Consider the following 22,184-nt stretch of genomic DNA (forward strand, 5'->3'; position numbering starts at 1 on the left):
TTAATGAAACAAAACAACGCGATAGTTTATTTTTAATTAAGTGGGGAATACATTCAAATGAATCATCTTGATAATTTATCTTCTGTTTCTGTTTTTTTAATATATATATATATATATATATATATATATATATATTAATTTAAATAAATGATGAATTTTGTGACCAATTTTTCAAAATTTCACTTATGTGCGTATTGATATAGAACGGATTTTTTATAAATATGCTATTATTTTGTTTGATTTAAATGTATAGTACAATGCGATACAACATTTTATAACTAATAAACTGAAATTTGAGTTGTATTTGTTTTTGATATAGTTCAAATTGCCTAAACCTACTCTCTCAAATAAAAGATCAATTGTAGTACTTTAGGGTCGAATTCTACAAAGTTCGTTTGTTCACATAATAAGTATTAGTTTCAAAATCAAGCTAAATCAGTAATAAGATATTTAAAAAACACGACTTATTCTGCCAAACACTCTTTAATTTCATATACTACTTATTCTTATTAACTTACCCAAATTAAATAATTTGAATTTTTAAATAAGAAATCTTCCATACAAAATATTTGTTTATATAAATACCTTTTTATAGATATTAAAAAATTATAAAATATAAACATAAAGTATATATGTATTTTATAAACAATCAAATTCTGTCATATCTTATAAAAAGTTAAATTTAAATCGCAAATATATGTCTAAATTAATGAATGACATAAATGTAACTTTCTTTGTATGATATAGGTGATTAACAAATTTGAAATTTAATTATAATTTTAGTTATAGACCAAAAGATTGTTTTTTTTTTTTTAACATCTTCATTATATTGATATTACGATGAAATAGAATCCAGGTGCAGAGCTGAAAAAATTACAGGAGGGATGAAAGAATAAAATTTGAAATGTTCATGTTGTTGCAGATGGCCTTTTGCAAGAGTGTCCGCTGGCTTATTGTTCCTTCTGTTAATCCACAGAAACCTACATTCCTGAAATCTTCTCTTCCAAGCTTGAATATCTCTAATCCAATTATAAACATCAAAACGAGCTTTTCCTTCATTAAGAATCTGATAAACCTCAATATTATCTCCTTCAAAGCATACTTTCGTATGACCGTGACTCCAACAGCTTTGCATTGCAATAATGAGTGCTTGTAGTGCACTCTCCAGGGCATTGTTAGTGTGTTTCCCTTTTGCTTGACCACCACCAATAAACTGACCGTGCTCATCCCTTATTACCCAACCGGCTTTGCTATTGATGATCGTACTGTAGGAGCCGTCATAGTTGCATTTCTTCCATCCACACACAGGTCTTGTCCAACGATTGGCAGCATACCGATTTGAATGTCTCCGAGAAAGAGGGTTTATGACTTGTACCCGGTCCTCAATATCCTGCCATTCGAGAGCATCCTGCTTTGCTAATTGAACTGTAACTTCCCACGGGATATGCTTTTGTTGAAAAGTCAAAATGTTTCTACTTCTCCATAAACGCCACAGAATCCAGAAGGGGAGTTGTCTCCAGTAGTTTGTTGTAGATGGATTAAAGGTGAACATGGCTCTGAACTTTTCCTCCAAAGTCACAATAGAGTCCTGAAAAATCAGATTTGGTAAACCTGCTCCTCGCCAAGTAGCTTTTGCATAATCACATTCAAAAAATAGATGTTGAGATGTTTCCTCGTCACGGCAGCAACGTTTGCAAATAGACTGTTTATTAATGTGTCGGTATCTAAGCATCTCTCCTGTTGCAATGGCTCCTGAAAGGATTTTCCAGCAGAAGTGTTTGATTTTAGGCGCTGTTTTTGTCTTCCAAAGCAGTTGTTTCAATTTGATGTCTCCTGGAGGAGGATGAGTCCCCGTGGTTCCCGGAAGGTGAGTTGCTAGCCAATACGCAGATTTCACAGTATACATACCATCCTTTGTGTAGTGCCAACCTATTAAGTCATCTCTAGCAGTGCTGCAAACCTTGATCGATTTTATTGTTTCCACATCTTCTGCAACTACCCATCTTTAAAGCTTTTGCGAGTCCCAATCTGATTTGGTTGCATTTAGGAGATCACTAACCAGTAGTTGCTCAGGTGCATCCTCCTGCTTATAAGGTGCTCGTGGGCTGTGAAGAGGTAACCAAGGGTCCAACCAAGCATTAATTAGGCTGCCGTCACCGACACAGCACCGCAGGCCCTTTTTAAGAAGATTTCTGCCATGAAGAATGGATTTCCATACAAAAGAGGCCCGTCGTCCTTGAACAGCATTCATGACATTAGTCTCCGGGAAATATCGTCCTCTAAGTACTCTTGCCATCAAACAATTCGGGTGCTGAAGTAGATGCCAAGTTTGTTTACCAAGCAAAGCAAGATTGAAATTCTCAAGTTCCTTAAAACCTAGGCCTCCTTCTTTTTTTGGTATGCTCATTCGCTTCCATGTAAACCAATGCATTCCTTTTGTTTCATTTCCCGAACTCCACCAAAACCTTGCTAGGAGGCTATCAATCTCTTCACAGACCTCCTTTGTTAATTTGAAGATGTTCATGGAGTAAACAGGCATTGCAAGAGCAACAGCTTTGAGTAACACTTCTTTACCGCCCTGGGATAAGAACTTTTTACTCCAACCTTGAGTTTTATCCTTCACCTTTTCAATAATGTAGTTGAAGAGTTCTTTCTTCTTTTTGTTGAACTGTTCTGGAAGCCCGAGATACTTACCCTCGCCTCCTTCATTATGGATTCCAAGTAGATGCCTCATTCTTCTCTTTGTATCTGGCTTAACAAACCGACCAAACGTAATCGCTGATTTTCGCAAATTCACGGCCTGTCCCGAAACTTCTTCTTAGCTACTTAAAACTTCTTTAATGGCAGTACAGGAGCGTTGATTCGCGAGCGTAAAGAAAATCGAATCATCTGCAAAAAGGAGATGAGAGATAAAAGGTCCTTGGGTACTTAGGCGGATCCCTTTCAGCTTTTTATTGATCTCAGCTTGCTTTATCATATGCGACAAGACCTCTGCACATAAGATGAATAAATATGGCGAGAGCGGGTCTCCGTGGCGTATTCCTCTTTCAGGTTTGATTGTACCATGCGGCGAACCATTTATCAGAACCGAAAATCTTACCATCGTTACACATATCATGATCCGTTCTATCCACTTTGTGTTAAACCCCATCTGTCTCATTGTCTCCTCGAGGAAATCCCATTCAAGGCGATCGTAAGCCTTGGTGATGTCTGTTTTTAGTGCCATGTACGAGTTAGCTTGTCGCTTTCTCGCTTTGAGAGCATAGTAGACTTCATGAGCAATGATTGCATTGTTAGTGATTAGGCGACCTGGGACAAAAGCGGCTTGGTTTTCTGTGATTGCTCCTCCAAGATGCTTCTTAAGTCTATTCACCAAGATTTTAGAGATAATTTTGTAGCTAACATTGCATAAGGCGATAGGACGAAATTTTGCTATTGTAGTTGGAGTCTCTACTTTAGGTATCAGACAAAGATTGGTATGGTTATGTCTTTCATCTAGCTCTGACCTCTCAAAGAATCTTGTTACCTCATCAATCACTTTCTGTTTGATATCCGGCCAAAACTGCTGATAAAAATCTGCTGTGAAGCCATCTGGATCAGGCGTCCTTGATGGTGCCACTGAAAAAACTGATTCTTCAATTTCCAACTCTGTCACCGGTCTGATCAAATCCTCATTTATCTCATCTGTGATCTTTTGTTGGAACCCTTGAAACACATCAGCATAGCGAAGACTTGTATTTGGTGTCGACTTGTAAAGATCATCGAAATAATTTATTGCGACTTTGGCAATATTTTCGTCACCTCTGCAAATATCCCCATCGCTGTCCTGAACAGATAAAAGGCGATTTCGACAACGTCTCGTTTTAGTTGTTGAGTGAAAGTACCTTGTGTTACGGTCTCCTGCATTTAACCAGCGGCTTCTGCTCTTTGTCTGCCAATAGATCTCCTCATCCGCATATGCCTGATTTAAATCCTGTCTCATCTGTCTTCTCTCCCTTGGGGTAGCAGTTCCTGTCGCAATGGCTCGATCAAGCTTATGACGAATAATTTTTATTCTTTCTTCTGCATTCACCCGATTATTCTTTTTCCATCGTGATATTGCTTGTCTGCATTCAACCAGCTTACGATTTAAGCTTGAGTCACCTTCAAAACTCCCATTACGTCTATGCCATTGATTAAGAACTACTTGTTTGAAACCCTCTTTGTGTGTAAGGCGGCTATCATAACTGAAAAATCCTCTTCTCTCTTCTTTCTGGGCTGAGATATTTGTTACCAAAGGGCGATGATCCGATTCTCCATATTCCATGAACACCGTTTCTGATTCCGGGAATAACGTATGCCATTCATTGTTAGCCATGGTGCGATCCAAAGAGCAAGTGACATGGTGATCACCTCTCTTTCCTGCCCAAGAAAACCTATCGCCCACAGACTTTAAATCCGTGAAGTTGCAGCCTCGAACCATGTTCCTAAAGTCCTGGAAGGTTCTTTCTGGTCTAAGTCTACCCCCTCTTTTTTCTCTATTACTTAAGATCTCATTAAAGTCGCCCATGATAAACCAAGCTGTTCCTTGTCTAGTTGTGTTCAGCCTCTCTAATCTTTCCCAAAGGTGATGTCTGTGGCTAGGATTCGGGTGACCATAAACAAAAGACAAGTAGAAAGAACCTTCATTACTTTTAACATGGAGATCTACAAGGTTTGAATTACTGAAGCAAAGGAAAATATCTACAGAGGAATTCCAGAAAACTACTAATCCCCCACTTAACCCATCAGGAGGAACAGTTACATGATTACAAAAGCCTAACTCAGCCCCCACATCCCTAATGCGATCATCTTGTTGTTTTGTTTCGGATAGGCAAATTATGTCCAGGAGATTCTTCCGACAAATCTCCTTTTGGCGTCGAACTGTAAGGTCATTGCCAAGCCCTTGACAGTTCCAGCAGGTTGTCCTCATGAAGGAAGTGGTGGTTCTGGGCCCACCGCGCCTCCCACCAAGTTAGGCTCACTTATCTTGGAGCCGCTACCTTCTCCCGCTTCACGGACGGTGATCTTGTGCAATCCGTCGCCTTCTGCATTTTCCAGAGTGTCCTCTCTCTTTCGTTTTCCCCGATCAGATGCAGTGGCAGTATCAGGGTTGATGACTCCTGCAGATTCCATTAAGGCCAAAGGATAAATGATATGAGACTCTGCAGAAGTACCTCTTCTGGTTGCAGCACCCATTGGATCATCATATGTTTCACCATTTTGTTTTTCACCACTAGACATGTCAGAGCTTCCAAAGTCCACCAAGGCATCATGGGTTGGATCAATGTCTGAAAGTGCATCCGTTTCATACTCATTTGCAACGGCATTTTCTCCTGGAGCATTCTCTTGTCGGTTATCATTGGCTTAGTTTCCTTCATGTTCTGGCTCCATAGGTTCATCTTCATTGATTTCACGGATTATGACGCCATGATTATGGTTAGGCATGACCACGGTTACGGTTACGGTTTATTAACCACCGGTTATGGTTATAAAATTTTTTTTAACCTTAACCTTAACCGCTGAATATACGGTTAAAACGGTTACGGTTAAATACGGTTAAGGTTAAATACGGTTACGGTTATTTGATAATTATAATACAATTAATATATAAAGCAAAATATTATATTTTCTTAAATAATTTTCTTTTTAAAAGAATAATTATATAAACTATTTTTTAAACAAATAAATAAACTAAGAAATGATTAAGATACTATTTAAGTGAAATAGTTATGTAATTAGAAAAATGAAGAATTCCAAAAATTCATATTTATTAATTATAACAATGTTTATTAAGCTAACTAAAACAAATAATAGAAAATAAACTTTAATCACTATCTTCTGATCTCGTTGATGATACATCACTATCAATATCTTCTAATTCTTCTTCATTCTCTCGAAGGAATTCTTGTTGTCTATATCCGGCTTTGGTCCAATCGTCAAGACATGCTTGAGCTTCAAGAGAATCTGGACTCATTCTTGATCGAGTTTCATCTAGTATTTGACCTCCCATGCTAAAAGCTCGCTCGACGGAAACTGTAAAAACGGGTGAAGAAAGAACGTCTTTTGCGATCATGGCTAAAATTGGATATTGAGATTGATGACTCTTCCACCAATGAATGATTTGAAAGTTATTGCCTGCATCTGCATCACTAAACTCAAAATTAGTAGATAAATATTTTTCAAGTTCAGCATTATTACCTTGTGATGGTCGTTGCCTTTTACGTCGCCGCATTCTTTCTACAAGACTTAACGTAGAAGTTGATAACATATCATTTTGTAGAGATGATTCAGTTCCTTGTGGTACCAAATGCTCATGTAATCTATAATATTCATCATACAAATTTTCTATGTCTTTTCTTGAGTTGGAAATAATGCTTGGGACATTAATACTATCAGACAAATGCAATAGATCATAATATGCGATGAGGTAATCATATAAACCATCAAATTTAGTTCGAAGATCAAAAACACATGCAAGCAAATTAAGAGATGGGATTTCTCTATAGTATTTTAACCATTTATCTCTCATACTAGTTATGCATGATGACAAAACAGTATTATTTTCATGTTCATGCATCACATCAGCAATATTAACACATTCATATAAAAGTACATGACTAGTAGGATAATAAACACCGGATAATAAAAATGTTGCATCATTAAAACATTTTAATAACTTTAAAAGTGCATTACAATCATCCCAATGAGTGGGCCATAAAGTTAAAGAACTGCAATTTTGTTGAATAAAACTACACAATAAATCTTTATAACCAATAGAATCAACAAGCATATCATATGTTGAATTCCAACGAGTAGGAACATCTCGAGAAAACCTTTTGGGGGATACATTATGCATTTTACAAAATCGAAACCATTTTTCTTTAATTGTGGATGACCCCATAAATAATTCAAAGCAGTTTTAATTGGAGAAATAAGATTATTTTGAGAAACCAATAAACCATCTTGAACACATAAATTTAAAACATGACAAATGCATCGAACATGAAAATATTTTCCTCCTAAAATAGGACTACAATTATTTATTAATTCATCAATGGAAGCCGTATTAGCGGATGCATTATCAAAAGAAATAGAAAATATTTTGTTTGTTAAATTATATTCTTCTAAAATTATTTTTATTAATTTAAAAATATTATCAGATGTATGTCTTTCATCAAAAACTCGAAAAGCAATAATTCTCTTTTGAATAATCCAATCACTATCAAGCCAATAAGAAGTAATACCCATATAATGATGAATTTGCCACTGATCACTCCAAATATCAGAGCATATTGAAACATTATTAGGTAAACCAGAAAACAAACATTCTAAATCTTTTTTTTATTTTTTGATAAAGTGATTTTAATGTACGAGTAAGAGTAGTTCGAGGAACTCTCTTAGCTTGAGGATTTAATGCTTTTTGGCAATAATTATTAAAACCTAGTTTCTCACCAAAGCTAAATGAAAGGTGGTCAACAGCAACATATTTTGCTAATTCTTCTCGATTTCTTTTATCAGAATAATGAAAATTCGAAAGATTAGCAAAAGTAGCATTTTGAGTTTCTCCACCATATTTTTCAGGATGATTGTTAACCAAATGATATCTATATGATCCATATCCTAAACCTGATTTCCAAAAAAAACTTTTATTGCAGTAATTACAACATGCTTTCATTGTTCCATCAATTTTTTCTTTTCGAAAGTGTAACTTGAAAATATCGGAAGCATTCAGACGTTGATTTACTGAGCTTGTGTTAGCTTGTTCTTCAGTTTCACTTTCTTGAGTATTGATGGCTGGTGTTGAGTTATGAACATCTTCTATCGGTGTGCACATGTTAGATCGAAATGAATCAGAAAACATTTTTAAACAAAATAAATAAAGCTCAAAAATATGATAAATTAACGTTGGATGAAGTAAAAAGAATAATCCTTGTTTTCAAAAATTTTAGCATATGAAACAATGGAAACAATATTTATAAGAAAATTGGTTGCTATATTTATGGCAAAAATCTTTAGAAATTTTTAAAATTAAACAAACGAAAAGAAGAAACGTGCGAGTTTGGTTGCCTTATTATTGTTGTGTTTGGTATCCACATATTCTTATCTGTTTATTATGTCGAGAGTGTTCCTATTTTTCGCAGCTAATCTAGCTTAGTCAAAGACGAAGTCTGAATGTGAGATTCAAAATTAGATTTTAAATGAACGCTGAATGTGACGTGTGTTAGGGTTGGACTGTTGGTGACTTTATCATAAACGGCTATATTATTAGTTTCCAAAATTTGTCCTACTCTTTAACGTGGGTTAGCTTTTTATGCAAACAAATTAATATAAGTATTTCACATTTATTTTTTAATATGATAAGTCTAACAATAAATTGAAAACAATTTTGGTGAATGTATTTTTAAAAGCCTAATTGCTACTCTATCGTTAGTTTTTTATTTGTACCGTATCATTATTCATTCACTTATAATCATTCATATAATTATATTGCTACAATCAAATTCTTTTATATTTAAAAAAAATAAAAAAAATAAAAAACATATCATATTTTTACGATTAACCGTGCGGTTAACCAACGGTTTTAATACAGTTACGGTTAATTAACGGTTACGGTTAGTATATTTTTTAACCGTAAATAATATATTTTTACGGTTAATGGTTACGGTTATTAACCGTTTTATACGGTTACGGTCCGGTTACGGTTTAAAAACGGTCCGGTTACGGGCGGTTACGGTTAGGTTTTGGTCATGCCTAATTATGGTATGTCTGCGGGTGTTCCTCGTCGTCATCATCATCATCAGCTTGCTCTTCACCACCATTTTGAATCAAACAGGCACCAAAGTCGTGTGTTAACATTCCACATACCTCACAGAAACCACGGAGACGCTCATATCTAAACCTGAGGAGAGTGTTGACGCCAGCCGTGAATTGGAAATGTCGTTGGAAGCGAAGAGGGTGGGTGATATCCCAATGTAGAAGAACCCTGGCAAAGTCCATTCTGGCTACAACTTCCACATTGAAATCAGTATCCAACACTTGACCCAAAGCTCTGCCAATGTGCTCAACCACACCTCGATTGAGAAATTGGAAAGGGATTCCTCTAATCTGAACCCAGAAAGGGATAAAAGGGAAGAGAGGAATCTGAGGTTCCCATCGCTGAAGAAGAATCATCCAATCGTTGAAAGCCCAGGGACCACGACGTAGCACCGTTTCGAGAGACTCCTCTAACGTAAAGATGAAATGAAACTGGCGTCCTTCCATGATTCTGCCATGGACAAGCCCGCTCTGACCCCAGATTCGAGGCATAGATGCTACAATGGAACGGAGATTTTGCCTTCTGGGCATAACCGGCCGGCCAAACAGGATGAAGCGGTTTTCTGCAACCGCATGATTCACAATGTCTTCCGGTAGAGCAAAAGGAATGTCATCAACTCCCAAATTGATGTCTTGAACCGCACGACGGAGATTGTCTGCCATTTGTGATAGAGGTTGGTAGAATCGTAAAGGGAAGTGGTTTGGAGGTTTAAGAGAGATGAGATTTGTGGATTCTGGGATTGTAAATCGAAACTTTAATAGAACGTTGCCTGAAGCCGAAGAAGTAGCATCACGATGAATCGTGGATTCCACCGTGGAGATAACTACCAGGGAGTGGGCGGTGAAGAAACAGACCACTTTCCCAGCGAATTCCCTGTAAACCGTCACCAAAGGGGTGACAAAGAGATAGTAAAGTAACCGTCGACAGATCGCCTTATCTGTCGCCATCGTCATGTCGCAACTCACCAAAAGATTGTGTTATTGAATTGTATTCATATAGAATTATTTTAATTGAAAATCTTTAATACATTTACAAAAAAAATAGTTTTAAGGAAATTATTTTATTATAAATTAAATCGCATAAGAATTATCTTGGTATAACACTTGTCTCATCTAGTATTATGTTATAGGAAAATATCAATAGCTATACTCAGATCACAAAGTAGTTAAATATTTATACATGTTTTTTTTAATTAGGTGGATAAGAAAGAGATTGATGTTTTGATATTTTTATTCTTGTCTTTTACACACCTAATTGTTTGTTTTTCTCTTTCATATCTTTGGATTTTTTTCTACATTATTTCCGGTATTATCTCCGATCACCACTTCTCTTCCAAACTCTCATCTTTCTTCCTTGTCACCTCTATTTCTTCACAAATGGATTCTATATCTAAGTCTCTATTTGGGTCATCAACTTCATTATTTTATATGCAACACAATAATTACCAAATAATTAATTACAAATAAAGAGTTGGCAAAGAAATATAAAACAAGAAAAGGATAGAGAGAAATTACACTAGTTTGGGATGGATTAAACTTTTCATTTGAAGAATTGGGGGTGAAATTATGGTTTTGTAATTTAAAGTAAAGATGGAGAGGACATAGAGAAAAAGGAGAAACAGGAGAAAGAGAAGAAGAAGACGTTCAACTTCTATGATAACCTATAAGTTAACCGTGATAAACAAATTATCATGATAAATAAATAATTTAATGCATAAGTTAACGATAATAAATAAATTATTAAAATAAATAAACATTTCAATATATATATATACACGTTAGTAGATAATGTTCATATAACAAATAATTTTAAAAGATCAATATAAGTTTATAATGTAACTTGTAAAGTTATCGTGATACAATACGATTTGTATTGCTAATTAAATAAATAATCACCAAAATCACTATCTTTTAATTACCTCTCGTGATGAACAGTGTTTTTACTTATTAATTTATCATGATACAATTTGATTTAGATAGTTAAGGAAATAGATAATCATAAAAATCATTGTTTTTATCGCTTCAGATGATGAATAGTATTTCCGACGACAAATGAAGAATGTTATATTTTTACAGTTAAAACTAAACTATTTATCTTATTATTATTTTTTGTTAGCGCTCACATATAAAAAGGTAATTTTGGTATTAATTAAGTTAGAGGGAAGAAAACTAATAAAAAATAACATACATAGATTTTTAATTTTTCATTCCTCTATGCATATGAATTAATATAAGCTTATGTTATATTGTAAGGGGATCTGTTGTGGTATCTAATAGCTCTTTCCAACGAGTATATTAGAAACATATATTCAACATTCAATATAAATAATACAATGACAAAACTAATCCAATGATAACAGCTAGCACATCGGTTTTATGATTATCACAAGTTTTTACATGTCTTTACTATACGTGTACGATTACAAAATTTCTGATCTATCAGGAAACTGAATATAAGAAAATGTTTAGAATTCATCCGCCTAATAAGTTTTTATATTTTTCTTCTATACATGTAAATCAATTTACGTTGTAATATATATGTTGATTAATCAGAATCATATTAGCAGTGTATAATTAAGCATACTCTAGTTAATTATATTCAATTTTAATTTTTGTACTTCATCCGTTTAAAGAAATATTTTAGATAAAGTCCAAAAATTAAAATATTAGTGATCATTTCTCATATATTAACTAGATACGGACCCGCGGTACACCGCGGGTTGAGTATTTGCGTTTGATCGTAATATGATGGTTTTATTGTAATATATGACAGTTAAATCATTATGGTTAATTTGCATTTTTCTACTATATATTTATATCTATTGACATGAGTGATTATATTTGTATGTTTCGGTCTGGTTTTGTAAAGTTCCGCAAACATGTATAATATTCTATTTATATACATTGTGTGTTTGTACTAATTTATGATTACATGATTATAAGTGTGAATTGTTTTTAAATAACAAAATTATTTTATTACATGTAAATTTATATGATTCAATTGGTTTGAAATTTAATTTTTGGATTGTGACTGTAATTATCATTAAACTTACATGTTTGCTCTATATGTATATGGAGTATATGATGTATTTAAATTTCTACAATAATTTAATTTCTATACTAAATATTTATTATATAATACTAAGATATTTTGACAAAAATAATACTTAGATTAATATAATTTAGGTTGCTTGATGTAATTTATAATGTAACTATAGTATATTGCTAATATTTATGGATACTAACAATAAGAATTGCCTTAAGTGTGATTAAAGCCTTTGTAATTATTGATAAGTGGTTAAACAATTGATTATGGTGATTAGTTAATTAATTTAATGATACATAATAAAGAAGTCGTTATTTTGTTTTCCTACATTGTTCTTCATCCAAATAACAGAACATTCAATCGAGTTCTGAGTTTCCTTTCATTCGATTATCAAAAACTGAATGAATTTAATCGAATTCTTCCCGAAATCATATCACATCTCACCGATAAGTGTCTTCTTCTACTCACACTGTCTCGACTATGATCCAACCAATTCTATTCAACTGTAAAACTTCTGCAATTTGCATTATCACAAAATTCGTAAACCCAGAAGATACTGAGGTTCTCGATTCATTCTGTCTTTGTGTTATACAATCTTTGACATATGATTTATAGATCAATTAAACTGTATATGAAATCAATTATGGTAATCGATAATTCGATTTTAGTTTTGAAATGGCTTTCTCAAACAGAATTAAATGATCATTTGTGCTATTCTATATCTAGCTGCGAAAGTTGATTATACTGTCAGAGACAGTTCATTTAGTGTATTTGAAACAATAACGTGTGGATTCGAAAACGAAGAACATGAATTGTTAAGGTAGGCAAATCAGTAAAGATATGTAAATAGATTGGTAGTGTTTGATCCACTATCTTATATGTTTATTAACACAATATTTCAATTACTGCTACTACATGTTCTCATTCAACGCACAATGCAATCATAGCTGTATAATAGTTTTATGGAACTGGAATATCACTTTTCCGACTAAAACACAGATTAGTACCAAAACTTCAAAATGGAGAACTGAACATATAAGTCTGCTATGGTGTGAACATCAAAGTTGAACATATGAGAACATGATTAAAAGTGTAGAGAAATAAAAACAATTTGAAATAGAGGTTCCGTTGTAGTAATTTTAAATCAGTATCTAACAGGAACATGTTGAATTGTTTCTTCTTTGTTTGGTTCAGCAGAATAATGTAAATAATCCTGTGACATTATAGATCAAATACTACTTGTTAGTTACTGTGTGGGGGTTTAAAAGCCATAAATGAAAGTATATAAAGTGAATAAAGGTTGATGAAGAATACCTTTCTCAAATGATTGGAACATAGACTGGCAGCAATGTAATCAGTCTATGTTTTGGAAAACTTCCTTGAAAACAATGTTGGTTGTTTGCTTCTGAAGTTTACCATTTTTGTCTAGTATTAGGATTTTTAAACCTTTTTTAGAGGTAACCCTAGACAAAGCAACATAAAGTTGACCATGGGAGAACACTGGTTTGGGCAAGTAAAGTCCTACATGTTCTAGAGATTGACCTTGACTCTTATTTATAGTCATAGCGAATGCAACAGAGAGTGGAAACTGTCTTCTACGCATCTTGAATGGAAGTTTAGTGTCTGTAGGTGTAAGATTCACTGTAGGAATCAAAACTATGTGACCAATTCTGTCTCCTGTAATAACTTTAGCTTCAACAATCTCAGTAAATAGCTGCGTAATCTGAAGCCTAGCGCCATTGCATAGACCACCTTAATGATCCAAATTTCGTAGTAACATAACAGGAGCACCGACCTTTAAACGCAAAGAATGGTTAGGCAAACCTGGTAACTTGATACTGTTTAAAAAATCTGGAGTGATAACAGGATTGTTAAGTGAATCAGAATCTGTAGGATCTATGGAATCAGCAGATAGATAAATTCTTTCCTCAGCTGAAAAAAAAAACAAATTGAATGTATGTCAGTTGTATATTCAATAAAAAATAGATTGCATATAAAGATTATAAACTTTAAACTGAAGAGTAAAAGTGCATTGACCATGCAACTGCTCTAGCAAATACTCATTGATTGTGTTTACGTCCTCATTCTTTGGTGCTAATATAGCTCTGCCTTGAAAGAATTTGGGATCAGTGATTTCGTGTAGGATTTTAGGATCTCCATAAATTTCATTGGTAATCCATTCTATTGGCTTGTCTGCGTTGGTAATCAACAAATCTTTTGGAATATCTATTATAGCTACATCGTCGTTAGGCTCATTTATCCTACCATCACCAACAGCCAATAACCAATCAGAAAACTCATGAATTTCTTTAGCTTCAGTTTCACTCAAATTGTTTGCTAGTAGTCTCATGTTCTTAGTCAACTTTAACACCTTGCAGTGATCCCAAAGATACGAAGCATTAAGCGATGACATTACTATTTCTGCTCTCCCTGCACCATTAATTACTGGAAGCACCTGTCTGAAATCACCACTAAAAACAACAACCTTTCCACCAAAAACCTTGTTGTATGTGTTTTTTATAATATCGGAGAAAGATTTATCTAAAGCTTCAAAACAAAACCTGCTCATCATTGGTGCTTTATCACATATAACTAAAGACGCTTCTTTTACCAAATTTGCCAAATCAGACTTTGGTTTTATCTTACATACAGAGAACTCATCAGGATTCAATCGAATACCAAACCTTGAATGTGCAGTCCGACCACCTTCTAACAACAAAGAGGCAATGCCACTGGAGGCCATGTTAAGAACAATCTGATCTCTACGTCTAATAGCAGCAAACAGAGTTTTCCAAATAATAGTCTTCCATGTACCTCCAAAACCGTACACAAAAAAAGACTCCACCTAAATTATTAAAAACTGCCTCTGTAATCTCATTGTATACACCTCTCTGCTCAGAAGTTAGCATCTGTTTCCATTCTTCATGCTTCTCTTTTAGGTTGGATTCACGGTTATATCTTAACTCCTCAACAATGAGTCTATTTGAATTATCAATACCATCTCTAGTAGGCTTAGGAAACTCATCAATATCTTCTAAGGTTGCTCCACTGGACACATAATTTTCTCGATTTCCTGTAGTGTGTAATTCTTAATTTCAGCTTTAGTGAGTGTTAGATCTGCAAAGATTTAGATGAAAACATTAAAACAAATAACGTGAAAACAGTAAAACTCTATAAGTAACAAAACATGGATGGTAAAAAATATAAAAACCTTGATTTTTGAACACATCTCTTTTCTTTTTCAAAATATCCTCAGCTAAAATATGCCAAGTTTGTGACCAGACGTGTGCTGGTCTAGACAAAGAATCCGAGAGAAGAAGCATTGCGAAAAAATTCCTGACATAATCTCCAAAACAACACTGACTTGCTTCCACCAGACCATCAATAAAAACCTGATCATCGTCAAGAATACCACGTGCAAAACATGCTTCTTTGAAAGTCTTGTAGACAACACCGTCATAGGTTTTGATTTCAGCATAACTCGTTGGACGTCTCACAATGTTTAAGAGTACTCTGAGAAAATACTCATCTTCCATTTTCCTTGAAACATAGTGAATGCGACCTATTGAAAAACCCCTAGTTCTCTTTTTAAACACCTTATTTTCCCCATCCCATATGAAATATGCAGGAATTTCAGCATACAAATACTCTCTAGCTCGCTTACCATTTTTTCCATAGCATTTATTCTATTCAAAGTGAGCTAAGCCATAAACTGAGAGTCTACATTTGCTACTCGTTCTAGAACGTCTTCAATGTTTGACTTTGGATCAAAATAAGCTGGTTGTTTTCCTTCTACATGAAAAGATAATTTCTGGACAGGCGTTGATCTATGTTGAATTGGATATTTAAAAATTCTCCAAACAGCTTCAGAGGCGGAAACATATCTGCAAACAATTCATTATGTATTAGAATGAATTTTTTATTCAATGTGAAACCAAACCAAATAATTAAGAAAAAACAAAGAAATAAACTAACCTGCAATCGAACCAATCTTTGATCTCGTTCTTCTTTTTCTCAGTTGAACCTTGTTCTTGTTGTGGCGTTTCAGAGTCACCAGTTGTAGCCTGCTGAGTTGGCTCAACTATGAAGACAACTTTGTCTGGTCCTTTGTTGATATACTTGAATAAGTATTTAAAGGAGCCATTCTGGTTACACCATTCGACATTGATATGAGCATTATAACGAAGAGAAAGCTTCTTATTATAAGGCACAACATACCTATTATCACATTTAATACCACCCTTCTCAACATAGTCATCAGTTTTTCTTCTTCTATAAATAGGATAACCATCACTACCAACCTTAGTTATATCTTGATGTTTTTTGGGATAAAGTTTAGAACATTCTCTATCAACCATACATGGAGAATTGACATTTGTTGAACCACATGAACCGTGAATCATGGAGTTTTTGATAACTTCGTATAGTTCTGGTTCTTTTTCTTTGTCAGGAATCTCAGCAGAAATAAGTTTATCAATGTCGTCTGCTGTTGGTAATTTACTCTTAGCATGCATGAATAAGAGAATGTGTGCCTGAGGCAAGTATCTTTTCTGAAACTCTATAGTATACATCGCTCCAAGCACAAACAAAACAGAATGAGTACTTTCAAATTAGATGCTTTTGATAAATAGTAATGTAGTATACTAAACCATACTTACATTCAACAGTCTTCCCAAGCATCTTCTTCACAGTTAAATCATTCATTAGAGAATCCAGTTTGATTTTAAAAATCCGGGCTATAATGTCAGGTCTGTCTTCAGGATTTAAAGCTCTTTTATCGCAGTATCTTGTTATCTCTGGCCACTTTGGGTTACATGTAAAGGTGATCAAAAGATATGGAAAACCATAATGTTTACAGATAGCCATTGCATCATAGTAGCTTTGAACCATATATCTAGGACCACCAGTGAATGAAGCTGGAATCAGTAGTTGGTTACCTTCTTTTTTTTTTTTTTTTTTTTTTTTTTTAATTGATAAAACCCAATGGGCTTGGGCCGAAGCCTACAAACAAAAACGATCCAGTTACAAAATGGGAAATCGGCATCTCGCTGGAAAACGAAAAAAAGATCGCCGCCTGTTGACCGTCGCTAGCAGAGCGACCAAAGCTTTAGATCCGGCGGACTCAAGACCCACCGCTTTGTGGCCGCCTCGGAAAATTGACCAAACCGACGAAAGATTCCGGTTTTCGTCAGAAAAGTCTCAACTCTGACGCACCAACCCACCACAAGTCTCCCGGAAAGCTAGTCACTCCGACGTAGCGGTTCCACGGAAACGGATCCCGACCTAGCAACCCAAATCACTCAGCAGGAAAACACTTCACTCCCCTCACCGGAAAAAGCCAAAGACCTAGAGCCAACACAAATCGATTCGGACCTGTGGAGACCAAAAGCGGCAGACCTAAAGACTGGTGGCTCAACCAGACCCTCTAGATCCAAAACCCGCAATGTCCATCTAAGATCCCTACAGATCTACCGCTAACCACTGAATTGCACAACGAAACCCACCTTACTCTCTCCAACTTCCGCTGTGGAAGCAGCGACTAGATCAACGGATGAGCCTGAGAAACTCGCCGCGTCTCTCAGCGTCCACAACCGAGAGACCACCGCTGCAAAGCTTCTCTACCGTCCGAACTAGAGCCAAAACCACATCAGAGAGGGAGCACCACACCACACGTTGACGGAGACAAGCATCGGCTCACTCTTGGACCACTTTGAAGAGGTTTCGAGCCGACAATGAAGAGCAGATCGGACTGGAAAGGAAACTAAATCTGGTTACCGGAAATTGTCTTCAAGAGAGAGAGAAAACACGACTTTCGAGGCTACGATTGAGCTTGTTTCAAGAAAAGGATAATTTTGGTAATCTTGTAAACCCTTGAATTGGTTTTGGTCGATCTCTTCACAATGTCCTTACCTTCTTCTTCCATAGTGGTTGCTTTAGCTGCAGCTACTTCTTTTACAGATGTGTAGTTTTCACAACGAAGTTTCGACTGATTAAACTTGATATAGTTTAATCTGTTAGATTCAATAGTGGTATAAGCATCACAGAGAAACTGCTGGAACAACCTCTTTGAACGTAATAGAGTTTGGCACTCAACTTCCCTCTCTTGAATACGGAATGCAAACCATTGTCTCATGCTGATACACTTCCTATTCTTCTTCTTACTTTTTGATTTAGAACACTTCTCAATTCCAGGTCTGAAGCCATCTTCGCCATAACAAAATATTAGTGGATATTGCAGAGCCAAATAGGAAATGTGAATCTGGTTAATCCTCTTTAGGTGCCCATTTGATTTTTTTTCTATAACAATGTCCCTATCAGGCATGCCATGTCGAAAATCTCCAGGGATCAAGGCTGCAACCTCTGATGTGGTAGGCATCCTATATGTCCTGCCATCAACACCTTTACGATCTGCGATAATACACATGTGAAATGGCTCTTCATCATTTGTTTGAATCCTCTCTCTGGCTGTCCTAAATCTTCTAACATAAGGGTTTCAACGGTTAAACATCTTTATAATGGCTTCAATAAGATTCTTATCCAAATTTGGTTTTCCTGATTCTGGCTTAGCATTTTTGCCCTTGCTACATTAGATGAAAAACAACAGTAAACTATTTTTAAAACAATATAAGTGCATAACCTAAACAGACATATAAAGCATGACAGATATGAGCTATGTTACGCGATGACAGTAGCTCTGTTTTCAACTTCGTTTTCAGTATCAACAATGTATAGTTGGGAATACTTAGTGTAATCTCCAAGAGTAGGTTTTAAACTACCAATCAAATGGTAATTTCCACCTTGCAATCTAAACATGGCTGGCCCTCTACCTTTAGGCATAGATTTATCTACTTTACCACCAAGAGAGGTCATTGCGAAAACCATATTAAAAATTTTAGCATTGTCTCTCTAATGTTTAGAGAGTGGATGGTTTCTTGAGAGGAGGTTCTTGAGAAGATCTGGGGACTCCTTCAGGAATGGCAGTTTGACTCTTCCTTCTCCACAACAAAGAGTGAAAACAGATTCTTTTTTTGTCTCCTTTTTTCTAATCCGTTCATCATACCACATCATAGCACCATAATACTTACACTTGTAAGTAGGATCACCGTGATCAAGATAACCTAAAACAACTATAATTTGGGTTTGCATTACAATATCTGAGATAAATGTATGACAATGAAGAATATAGATAACAAACAATACATGGCTTATTCTGTTGTCTAATTTGTTTCATTCTCATTCGCTTAGCTAATTATATTCAGTTTTAATTTTCGTACTTCATCCGTTTAAAGAAATGTTTTAGATAAAGTCCAAAAATTAAAATATTAGTGATCATTTCTCATATATTAATGCTTGGGCCTCGGAAATGCTAGTGGAGTATGCAAAATTTTCTTTAACTAATACATATATTCTCTGCGGTAGTTTTGGACCTTTGGTTCTGACTTATTTTACTAACTTACAAAATTACAATTATCCTATAAATGTTTTGAGTTAAACAGGGGATTAACTCTTTTTCATTTTATTAGTATTTTCTTAACAAAATTTTTTAACTCAAAAGTAAGCAGATAATAGTGGAGGTCCATTTACTTTCGGTAGTTAACCAAAAATTCATTAATGCTTCTACACCTAGGTCTGGAATTCAAATCCCAGAAAACAACGCAGTTTCTTTCACATTATTGGTGCAAACCTTATTGGAGGTCTAGAGTGCGCATGAAGAGCATGTCCATCACATGGATGTCGTACATGCATGACCTTCTGTTGAAGATACGAGTGTTTCGAGGAGAGCTGCAGCGTAAAACCATTGTTCGGGAAAGCTGTTCATCATAATTGCATATGCTATAAGTAGTTAAATATCATCATAATATGATTAGATTAAATCTATTAGTAATAACAATCCGCATAAATGTCATTTGCATTTCTGAACAGTTATGTCTTTTTATCGTAAATAGTTGTGTCTGTTAAATTGTTGACGGTTATTCTTTTACATTCGTGTATTTTCATTTCAAACAGTTGTGTCTATTAAACTATTGACGGTTACTTTTTTACATTCATGTCTTTTCATTGACGGTTAGTTTTTACATTTGTGTCTTTTCATCATAAACAGTTGTGTCTGATAAAATATTAATGGTTACTTTTTGCATTCGTGTCTTTTTATCGTAACTTTTGGTTAACATTGACGGTTATTTTTTAATTAATATCTTTTAATCGCAACTTCTCGTAAAACTGTATTTTCATCGTAAACAGTTATGTCTATAAAATATTGACGGTTACTCTTTTACATTTGTGTCCTTACATCGTTTAATAATAAAAATCCGAAAAATGCCATTTGGACTTCCGCACAGTTGTGTCTGTTAAAATATTGACGCTTACTTTTTAACATTTGTGTCTTTTCATCGTAAATATTTGTGTTTGTTAAAATATTGACGGTTACCTTTTTTACATTCGTGTCTTTTCATCGTAAACAGTTGTCTCTGTTAAAATACTGACGGTTATTTTTTACATTTGTATCTTTTCTTCGTAAACAGTTATGTCTGTTAAAATATTAATGACTACTTTTTTACATTCTCGTCTTTTTATCATAACTTTTGTTTAACATTGACGGTTATTTTTCTGTAAATTACTTTTTATCGCAACTTCTCGTAAAACTATATTTTCATCGTAAACAGTTGTGTCTGTTAAAATATTGACGGTTGCTTTATTCCATTCATGTCTTTTCATCGTAAACAATTGTGTATGTTAAAATATTGACGTTGTTTTTTTAAATTCATATCTTTTTATCGTAACTTTTGGTTAATATTGACAGTTATTTTTTCCGTTAAGGTTTTTTTATCGCAACATCTCGTAAAACTGTATTTTTATCGTAAACAGTTGTGTCTGTTAAAATATTGACGGCTATTTTTTTAAAATTCGTGTCTTTTTATTGTAAATTTTGGTTTACGTTGACGGTTATGTTTTCTGTTTGTGTCTTTCTATCTCAAATTCTCGTAAAACTGTATTTTTATCGTAAACAATTGTGTTTATTAAAATATTGACGGTTACTTTTTCACATTCGTTTCGTTTCATCGTAACTTTTTGATATACTGTTATTTTTCCATTAGTGTCTTTTTAACGCAAATTTTTGTAAAAATATTTAGGGTTTTTTTCAGCTGTTGTAACTCTTTATTGCAATTTTCCGTTATAATATTGACAGTTATATTTTTTGTTTGTGTCTGTTCAACGCATCTTTCCTTATAAATAGTTGTCTACTTAAATGGTTCTGACTCTTGAACTCTATATATTGGTTTTTCTTCTTAACTAATTTCTAAATTTTGGTTCTTTACCATAAATTACTTGTTTCATGATGAATTAAAAAAAAAATGTCTTTTGCCTTTCTGAACGATTGTGTTTTTTTATCGCAACATTTACTTTATGTCTATTCATCGTAACTTTCCGCTAACATAACGGTTATTTTTTTGTTAAATCATTTTATCGTAACTTTTTGTTTGTTTCTTTGTCATCTTTTTGTTGTGTTTTTTATCGCAATATTTCGTTAAAATATTGACAATTTTCTTTTTTTCGTTAGTCTTTTCATCATAATTATCTATTTACTATCTTTTTATTGCAACTTTTTATTTGTGTGTTTTCATAGTAACTTTCTGTTAATATGGACGATTATTTTTATGTTATTGTCTTTTTATCGTAACTTCGTAAAACTATTGATGGTTATTTTTGATTGGCTTTATGGCAACTTTCTGTTATAATATTGACAATTATTTTTCTGCTGTGATCTCTTTATCGCAACTTTCCGTTAAAATATTGACGTTTATTTTTCTATTCTTATCTTTTTATCGTAGCTTTTCTTTAATATTGACGATTATTTTTTTCCGTTATTAATTTTTTATCGTAACTTTTCGATAGTGTCTTTTTATTGTAACTTATCGTTAACATTGACTGTTATTTTTTCCTCAGTGTTTTTATCGCAAATTATCATAAAGATCTTGAAAGTTATTCTTTCTTGGTTGTATCTCTTTATTGCAATTTTTTGTTAAAATATTGATGGTTATTTTTTTCGATTGTTTCATTTTATCTGAATTTTCCTTTAAATTATTAACACTTACAAGATTTGTTCATGTTTTTACATCATAACTTTCCATTAAATTGACTACTATTTTTTTCGTTTTTGTTCTTTAGCGCAACTTTTTGTAAAATTATTGAGGGTTTATTTTTTCTCGGTTATGTCTTTTCGTTGTAACTTTCCGTTATAATATTGACAATTATTTGTTGGGTTGAGTCTTTTCATTGCACGTTTCTATTAAATATGACACTT

At 34.1% G+C, this 22,184-nt stretch overlaps 1 protein-coding gene and 4 pseudogenes across 5 annotated transcripts; all 5 read right to left on the reverse strand.

Annotated features, from left to right (window-relative positions):
* Positions 1 to 825: 825 nt before the first annotated feature.
* Positions 826 to 4,929, reverse strand: AT3G31420 (annotated as a pseudogene; the record flags this gene model as incomplete). Its single annotated transcript has 1 exon — positions 826 to 4,929.
* Positions 4,930 to 5,851: 922 nt separating this feature from the next.
* AT3G31422 lies at positions 5,852 to 7,978 on the reverse strand (annotated as a pseudogene; the record flags this gene model as incomplete). Its single annotated transcript has 1 exon — positions 5,852 to 7,978.
* Positions 7,979 to 8,772: 794 nt separating this feature from the next.
* AT3G31430 (zinc knuckle (CCHC-type) family protein) lies at positions 8,773 to 9,783 on the reverse strand (the record flags this gene model as incomplete). The annotated part of the gene is made up of 1 exon (NM_114008.1): positions 8,773 to 9,783. One exon carries the CDS (start codon positions 9,781 to 9,783, stop codon positions 8,773 to 8,775), a length of 1,011 nt encoding a protein of 336 aa, NP_189728.1.
* A 3,452-nt stretch (positions 9,784 to 13,235) lies between these two features.
* Positions 13,236 to 19,003, reverse strand: AT3G31440 (annotated as a pseudogene; the record flags this gene model as incomplete). The annotated part of the gene is made up of 1 exon: positions 13,236 to 19,003.
* SADHU7-2 lies at positions 16,823 to 17,708 on the reverse strand (annotated as a pseudogene; the record flags this gene model as incomplete). Its single annotated transcript has 1 exon — positions 16,823 to 17,708.
* Positions 19,004 to 22,184: the final 3,181 nt, after the last annotated feature.

Source organism: Arabidopsis thaliana, chromosome 3 (assembly GCF_000001735.4).
Source record: "Arabidopsis thaliana chromosome 3, partial sequence".
NCBI classification, from domain to species: Eukaryota; Viridiplantae; Streptophyta; class Magnoliopsida; order Brassicales; family Brassicaceae; genus Arabidopsis; species Arabidopsis thaliana.